The sequence below is a fragment of the Salmo salar genome, chromosome 02, assembly GCF_965601325.2.
Source record: "Salmo salar chromosome 02, fSalSal1, whole genome shotgun sequence".
NCBI lineage: Eukaryota > Metazoa > Chordata > Actinopteri > Salmoniformes > Salmonidae > Salmo > Salmo salar.
Window position 1 is genome coordinate 42,846,391 of NC_138292.1, and position 9,071 is coordinate 42,855,461.

Genomic DNA, 9,071 nt, shown 5'->3' on the forward strand with positions numbered 1-9,071 from the left:
GGTGGATTCAGGATTCATCAGATAAAGAGGGCTTGGGGATGATGTTGAAATCCCTTTCCCAAGTCTATAGCGGGGGACTTTTTTGGAACATACATGCTACATTTGGAACAGATCAGAGATCATATGCAGTAGCAGCTTCAACCGGTCTGGTCCCATTAAAGGAGGTTCCTTTTCATTCGGCCTTCAATCAATCTGTCATCTAACCTGATGCACAACATTTGTCATGATCTGATAAGATAATGTTCTGGTATGGGAGAGACAGGTATACCTTTTTTACACTAGCAAGCCGGACCGAACTTTGCTGAGCCTGTAATAAGGGTCGTCTAAAGGAGACCAAAATGCGGCGTGTGAAGTGCTCATATTTACTTTTAATGAAAACACTTTGCAAAATAACAAAACGACCAACAACAGTCCCGTCAGGTACAAACAACGAAACGGAAAACAACCACCCACAAAACCCCATGGAAAAACAGGCTGCCTAAGTATGGCTTCCAATCAGAGACAACGAAAAACACCTGCCTCTGATTGGAAACCATACCCGGCCACAACATAGAAAATACAACATAGGACGACAATCTAGACAACCCACATAGAAAACAGAAAACCCAAAATACATAGACAAAAACACCCCCCTGTCACGCCCTGACCAATCTACTATGGAAAAATGACCTCATACTAAGGTCAGAACGTGACAGAGCCAAGCTGTTTGAACTGGCTGGGTATCCACCATAGTTGCTTGAACTGTGCTGAAAAGAACAATGTGAAAAGAAAATATGTGAGCCAACACAGTACAATTCCGGTTGGCACGATAGTGTGAAAAGGGTAGTAGTCGGCGCAAGCACGTAGTTGCCCGCCCCTAAACGCCGACCAGGCATCCCCAACGGACTGGCATGGCCCAGATGAAAGAAAGACTGTTTAGAGTTAGAGAGAGAGAGCTGCAGCATCAAACAACCAACGTCTCTCCCCATCCCCCCACTACCCTTACTCTGCCTCCCTGCTCTACCCACCACAATATCATATACTCCCTCCCCTGCACGTTTACCAACAGTTGCCATGGTTACCCAATGCTCGAGGTGTCACAGCGAGACAACCGAAGGGAGGCATTCACAGATCACCTGAATTCAGTCAGTCGCCGCTTTTCAGTTGGTGCTCCACAATTTGATTTGTGTGTACTGACTGCCATTCGCCCGTGAATACAAATGATGCACGACACAATGATGCCGTTGAAAGTACGAACGCTTAAATTCCACCACGTGTACCTCAATCTGAAACAATCAAATATAGTACTATAGTACCAATGTAAGGCTTAGCTACACTAGGTGCTTTGGTTTCATTTTGCCATTCAAGTTTCAGAATAACGCCTACAACAAAAGCAGAACAGAACAACTATTGTCAATCAATATTTCTCAGTGTTCACTTGGCCTTCACTTGGCCTTGAAGAAAAAGTCTAATACACCTACAAATTGTTTTTGGAATGAGAAAGTGCATGAACAGAGTCATCTATTGAGAGTTTATCACTGAATTTGAGTGTTCAAAAAAAATGTGGGAAAGAAATTGACAAAAAATGTGAAATCTTTCAGCGGTAAATAATGATTACAGTATACTATAAACACAAGAGACATGCAGAGAGGGAGGAAAGAGGATGAAAAGAAAGGAGAGAAGCAACAAGTTGCAGACCGCTTAGAGTAGAGAAGGCTATAAAGAGAGAGAACGGTGATAAAAGAGAGACAGATAAAAGGAGAGAGAGAGAGAGAGGGGAGAAGGTGGAGAGAAAGAGACAGGGTTATAGAGAGACAGAATGAGAACAATGCGATAGAGAGAGACTGTGTAGGTAGGAGGTTGGTGGGCTCCATCCGTTATCCCTGGTAGCTCCTAGCTCAATCTTCCGATCCATCTCCACATGGCTGGTGCTGGGCCAGAGTGGCAGCCACATCAAACACTATCCCCAGCCAGGCACATTGAACCAGGGATTAACCTCACATCTACCAGGCAGAGGAGAAGAAGTGGAGAGGAAAGAGACAGAGGGAAGGAGAAGGAGGGAGGAATGCCCTCCACTTCCCAGTGATAAAGTCGACGTAGTATCTTCAGTTCAGACAATCTTGGGCACTCTCACCTGATAGATTGTACAAAGAGTCTGGCTCACTCCAGTTTAGACTACAGAGCGAATAATAGATGTTCATCAGTCCTACTGTTTGGTAAAGGCACAAGTAGCTAGTTTGTAGACCCATGATGGTGAATAGGCAGGAGAGTTACAGAGAGACTGGGTCACTTTGTAGACTACTGAGGGGTATACCACAAAGCATGATCAATGACTTAGCCAGCTAACCTAAATATTCTGAAAAAACGTAAAACATTTTGTTGAAAGATAAGCTTGAAATGGACATGGTCTAGTTGACTCAACAACCAGAAACACATATTTTAGTTTCAATGTCTTAATGATGCAGAAAATTGGTAGTTATTTCGGGTTGCTTATCAAAGTTAGCTGGCTAACTCATTTATCCTGCTTTCTAGTATACCCATGTGGACTACCTACCTGGCAATTGATTTATGGGCCCATTTTTTTCTAAAGTTATCTATCTGGATTTCGCCTATCGGATAGGATTAAATGTATAAACATAGAGCGGACTATTAATTGACACACCATTCTATTAATTATATTTCTACGCATTTAATCATATCCGATAGTTGAAATTCGGATAGATGACTTCAGAAAAACTGGGCCCTGGTGTCTACAGTTTAGTAGGCAGACAAGGTACTAGCAAGTCTGTTGTAGACCCAGGATGGTGAGTGTATAGTGGCTCTATAAGCATCAACACCAACTGTCTGGTACATATTGATCAGCGAAGCCCTTCTTGGAAGGGGAATCCACACACTCCCCAGTGGCATCAATGTGTGTGAGATAAACCTTTAAACAGTCATCAATACGGAGTAGCAGGCTTGGGATCAGATTGGCAGGTTGCACGTCGTCAAAGTCGCTGAAACTCTAGTTTCCTCTCCGACAGTTGTTTCAAATGCAAAAGGTAATATGCATACTTGATTCAGCTGATGTCTACAGATGAGGAGTTCTGACGCACTGGGACAAAGGCGACCAGTACTCGTTGCCTGAACGTCACACGCTATCCTCACCCAGAGCTAAAGTGTGACATTTGGTGGCAGCGGTGGGATCCAGTGTGTTAAAGAGTGAAAATGCTTACCGTACATAATATGATGAACAATGTAATGTGCACTCTAAATCAATCTCTCTCTCTCTCTCTCTCTCTCTCTCTCGCCCCCCTTCTCTCGCCCCCCCTCTCTCTCGCCCCCTCTCTCTCTCTCTCTATATATATATATATATCTATCTATGTCTGCAGAACTCCATCCGACACAACCTGTCCCTCCACACACGCTTCATCCGGGTGCAGAACGAAGGCACGGGTAAGTCCTCTTGGTGGATGCTCAACCCTGAAGGGGGCAAGATGGGCAAGGCCCCTCGCCGGCGAACCGTCTCCATGGACAACAGCACCAAGTACCTGAAGAGCAAGGGCCGGGTCAGCCGCAAGAGGGTGGGCAGGCCGGGGATTGGTTCTGGGGCTCAAGTGGGGCTCCAGGCTTCCCCTGAGCAGGGTAGCCCACCGGGGAAGGTTCTCCCAGGCAACATAGGGGGAGCTGGGGGTGTGGAAGGAGAGTTTGACGCCTGGACGGAGCTCCACTCCCGGGCTAGTTCGTCCACTTCGACCCTGAGCGGGCGCCTCTCGCCCATCCTGGCCGAGGGCGAGCTGGAGGAGTCAGAGGAAGGCGGGCTATCCTGTTCGGCCTCGCCCCACCTCTACCCCTCCCCCTCCTCCAGCGCCCGCTCCCCGGCTATGGGGGCCGCGGGAGGCCACTGTCCACCTGTGGAGCAGCTGCCCCAGCTGGCTAATCTCACGGGGGCGATCAGCCTGGAGGAGAGGCTCCTGGAGGAAAGCTACCACCATCATCATCCTCACCCGGTGGCAGGCCACAAACTTCCCCCGGTCTATCATTACAACCCTGGGGTTAAAGGTCAGGGGTCATACTGCGGTGCGGTCTACAGCCAGGCTGGGATGGGCATGCTGCGCCACCACTCGCCCATGCAGACCATCCAGGAGAATAAGCCGGCTAGCTTCGGCGGCACCATGCGGGCCTACTCAGGGACCAACGCCCTGCAGAGCCTGCTGACAGGGGGCCACGGAGGGCCACAGCAGTACTGTGCCAAGGACATAATACTGGGCCAGGAGAGAGATGCCCACCCCATGATGGGGCCCTCCACGAATGGAGTGAGCTCCACCCATCACAGCCATCACTCCGGACACAACGGACATGCAGCACACAGTCACAATGGCAGCCACACAAACCACAACTCGGCTCACAGCCACAACGGCCACAACGGTACTCAGAGTCGTAACCTCAACCCTGTGACCAACCACAACAACCACAACTCTCCTCATCTTGGCCACAACCTCAGTCAGAACCACAGCATCCACACAACACACACACCGACTCAAGCCCCAGCCCCAGCCCTGGCCCCACGCATCAGCAGTGGCCACCTTCATCCCTACAGCCACAAAGCCCCCTATCTGTACAGCCCCCCGTCCCACGCCCACCTCCCCGCTTCCACCACCCTGCCACCCAACCCGGCCGGCATGCTGGGGATGCCTCAGGACTCCTGCCACCTGGCCACCGCCCCCCACCCCTTGCACCCCTGCCACAACACTTACCCCAGCCCCCAACACCAGGGAATGGGGAGTGGACTGTACCACCACCAACGGGGCATGGTGGGAGGCGGCACAGGAGGCAGCTACCATGGTAGCTCATACCACCAGCCTCACCCCCATGAGAGACTACCAGCTGATCTTGACCTGGATATCTTCCACGGGAGCTTGGACTGCGACGTGGAGTCCATCCTCCTCCACGATATCATGGACTCCGGAGAGGAAATGGACTTTAACTTTGACAGCTCCTTAGCCCAGGGGGTGGGGGTCGGGATGGGGATGGGCATGGGGGTGGGCGTGGGGGTGGGCATGGGCATGAGTGGACTGGCAGGCCCTCAGCAAGCCCACAACAACCAGAGCTGGGTGCCCGGCTGAGACGTTTCCCGGAGTGCTTCCGGGCAGGCCTCAGAAAAGACTCCACTACCCAGAGTGCTGCAGGCCAGCCCTCACTGCCCCTCAGATAGACAGACTCCACCCCCTCCCCACTAACATGTTGGGGAGCACTGTGCTTAACTGTGTCATTCCTGGACTGAAAACAGAGGAGATGGGATAAACACTGTCACTCACTTCCCATACCTTTCTATGTTGTGTTATAAAATGGCCCCGTCCTATTCCTCCCTGCCCGGACTCCCTCTGGAGATTGTAGCTCACGTCACATTGGTTTTTCTCACATCAGCTGTATACTGTGATGACAATCTCAACTGTGTTGTTGCCCAACATTGTCCCTTTCTCATCTACTATCATGAGACCTGAACTCACCAAGCACTTTAAAACAAGTGGGTCAGACTCCACAACTCACTCACAAACAGACCTGGGTTCAAGTACTATTCAAAATCCTTTCCATCACTTTATCTGGGCTTGATTGAGTTTGCCTGGTGCAATGGAACCAATAGAATTGTCGCAAAAGTGCAAACCCCGTCTATCTTGCGATCCAGGCAGACTACAGCAAACGCTAAATGGATTTTAAATATCTCAAATGGAATTTGGACCCAGATCTGCTCACGTAGCAGGCAAATTCATGCAGAGTTTGGCTGTTTGCAAGGCGGGTACGGTATTTGACATACCATTTTGCTGAACAAACAAAGAAAGTGCAAGAATCAGGAGCTGTAGATACATTCGTGGCATAGATTTATAATGGGGGTTGCTATGCTGCTACGTTTACTGCCAGTGGGAAGCAGGGAAAATGTCATCAAAGATTTCTGATTGATTGCTTATTTGGTCTCTTTGTCGTTGGCTCGTATTAGGTCAAATCAAATTATACATTTTGGGAAAGACTCTTACAACGACCTGTGCCTCCTCACTGGCCTAATTGAAAACTATAATCTGGTGCTTTACTTGACTGTGCAAGTCAAAATGTATGTTATATTAGTCAGTTGCATTATGTCAATTGAATTAATCTTTGGAATATTCAGAAGGCAAAATTCGAAATGGCGTATCACCTTGTCTCAACCAGGGGTTTCTTTTTTCTTTGTGGCGCCAGCTTTTTTTCTTTAACTGTTCTCTCTCTCGTCTCTCTCTCTCTCTCTCTCTCTCTCTCTCTGTCTCTCTCTGTCTCTCTCTCTCTCTCTGTCTCTCTCTCTCTGTCTCTGTGCCAACGGAGACAGAGTGATCATCCCTCAGACCGACCCATTAAACTGGGGCTTGATTGAAATTCAGCATCTTGCTTTTAATCTCCAAAGTGATGCTGCAGCCATGCATCATTATCGGGAATCTAAACGCAACAGCCTCCCATCCCTCTCTTTCTCTCTCTCTCTCATCTCTTTCTCTCTCACCCCCGCAGTTGTCGCTAACGTAATGTGCTGACTGATAGCCGTGATTAACGCCTAGTCATCCTGGCCTGAGGGAGACAACGCCGTCCGTTTTGTCGGTTTGTCTGTTCGGAAAGGGCACTGATGGGAAAAAGAACCCCACACAAAATAAGTAAACACTGGTTGATAGGTCAAAAACGAGATAATCACATAATCATGAACCTTTCCCCGTCCTTTTTGGGGCGTGTGTGTCTTAAACGGGTAGTGTGTTTGTGTCGTAAGTCATCATCTTCGTCATCATCATCTGTATTTTGTGTTCCCTTGCACATGTTATGAGGTCGTCTGACTGTTTTGGGCATGGTGGGAGTTTGAGTTTTGACTGGTTCTCTGGTATAAGGTACTGTACATATAGGCGGAGAGGGGTAGAAAAGACTACGAACACAATCAGCCAATCGGATTGGCATTAATTTCTGTCAGACAGGGTTGTTGTTCCTTCCTACCTTCCTTCCCCCCATCTCCACGTTCAGCGTGTTTCCCTTTTTGTCGTCGTTCTCTCTTGTTGTCGTTGTAATGTTGACGTTCTGAAGGGACATACAGGGACAGGGTGGATACGGCATGGTAATGTGTGAAGGCAGATATCGGGATTGTGAACCCCGCCCCCTCCACACCCTATACTCTAGGCTACACCCGTCCCCATGAATTGGACGACAGTGTCTGTGTATATGTGGGGAGTCTATTTACTGTAGCTCTAGCCACCACACTCTAGTTCCACACAAAGCCTCGGGACAGGAGAGAGCCATGGGTCATGTTCATTAGGGCACACGCAGCACACCATTCGAACTGTCTTAACGGAAACCGAAAATGAGTGTTTCTTATTGGACAAAGTCCAGGTTGTCCCGCTCCGATTCAGTCAGTTTTTGTTCGTTTGATGCCTAAAGAACATGAACCAGCTCTCCTGTCTCCCTCAGTAGACACGCTCTGCTGTGGACTGTACTGAGTACTTCTAACAGGAATGTCCTAAAATGTACACCGCACCTGAGATTTCCTAATATGTACACCGTACACGGGGCATATCATTACAGCCAGAGGTCAAGTATGGCACGGACTATCAGGCCCTATCCTCGAGATCAACATCCTTATTCTTAGGATGTCGTCTCTTGTTCAATCTCAGTCTGTGAAGTATGTGTGGAAGGTATTGGCGAAATGTTATAGCCTGCGCTAAAAAGGTTTAGTGACGCCCCGATATTGGGAAAATAGAGCTATATATAATATAACATTTTATTATACACATATTTATTTATGAAAGAGGTGGGTCTTTGTCACCCCCGAGTGTGGTAGTTTGTGAGCCAACTCCAATTGCCCTCCCATTTTTTTGGTCTTTGTTTCCGCGTCACACTTTCTTTATAGTTGTAAGGATTTTATTTTGTACAAAAATCTATATATTGAGGATATTGTATAATAGTTTTTAAACTCAAAAAGAAATGATTAATTTTGTTGTCTTTCTTTTTTTTAAGAGAATGTATCTTATCTGGTGACTGTTAAATAAATGACATGAAAAGAAAGCATCTGTTTCCCGCTCTTTCTACGCTTGTGTGGTTCCGCGCGAGGATTTGTCACGATTGTGTGATGACATTTCCATTGTAATCCCCTGATTCGTGAGTTGTCTTGTGCTGATGTGTTCTTGATTCCTTGTTCTTTCATATACCTGTGTGAGCGACTGCGTGTGTTGTGTTGCATATGCATGTGTTCTTTCATTTAATATTACCCAAGGATAATCTGTCCAACAAGGTTCTCTTTTTGTACATACGGCACACACAGACTCACTTTGCTTCAAAAGTGTGTGTTAGTGAACGAGTAGGTTTTATTTATTTTTTAAAGAGTGTATGCATATGTTGATGGGTGTCAGTTTGTATGTGCGTAAGGGAAATGGTGAGTGTGTCTGTGCGTCTGTGTGTGTGTGTGTGTGTGTGTGTGTGTGTATGCGTGTACTTGTATGTTATTGTGTCAACTTCATGTGCGAAAGCAAAAACGAGTGTGTCTGTGTGTGAGAGAGAGATGGGGGGGTGATGAGGGGGTGAGTGTCTAATAAGGCTTGTCATCGCCGCTGTAGGTTGGTAACAGCTGTCCCAGTCCCGTCGGAGGCGTTTTCACAGGAGGAGAGTGCTGCGCTGCAGCGCAATACTGCCAGGCCGCAGGGGTGTCTCCTCCTACACACACACACACACACACACACGGATACACACACAGAGGCACATACAGACACACACAGGAGCGCACAAACACTCATCTCACTGAAATGTTCGCTTTTAATTGACTCCACTCGGCAGAGGCTCTCGGGAGGGAGGGAGGGAGAGCGAGAAAAAGAGGGAGGTGGTGGACCATACGGAGGGAAAAGCCAGAGAGGAGAGAACCAGAGAGAGAAACACAATTTGAAAAATACCCAATTCTCAATACATAACAGTTATCACTGTACTGAATAATTCAAAGCAGCCATTATACATATACTCTACATGATGTCTGCGTGGTTCCGTTTCTCTGGATCGTACGCTTGCACGTGTGATTAAGCAGAAAAGGGAACGGAAGAAGGCATTGCTCTATACGTCTGGCGGTTATC

The 9,071-nt window shown here is 47.9% G+C and overlaps 1 protein-coding gene across 1 annotated transcript in view; it reads left to right on the top strand.

The window, feature by feature from the left end:
• The window catches only part of LOC106583301 (forkhead box protein O6), a 39,074-nt gene extending 31,055 nt beyond the window's left edge, over window positions 1–8,019 (top strand). The window contains exon 2 of the mRNA XM_014167342.3: window positions 3,351–8,019. Within this exon, the coding sequence (XP_014022817.1) occupies window positions 3,351–5,084 (1,734 nt within the window). The 3' untranslated portion in view covers window positions 5,085–8,019. The remainder of the gene's footprint in view (window positions 1–3,350) is intronic.
• The last annotated feature ends 1,052 nt before the right edge of the window (window positions 8,020–9,071 follow it).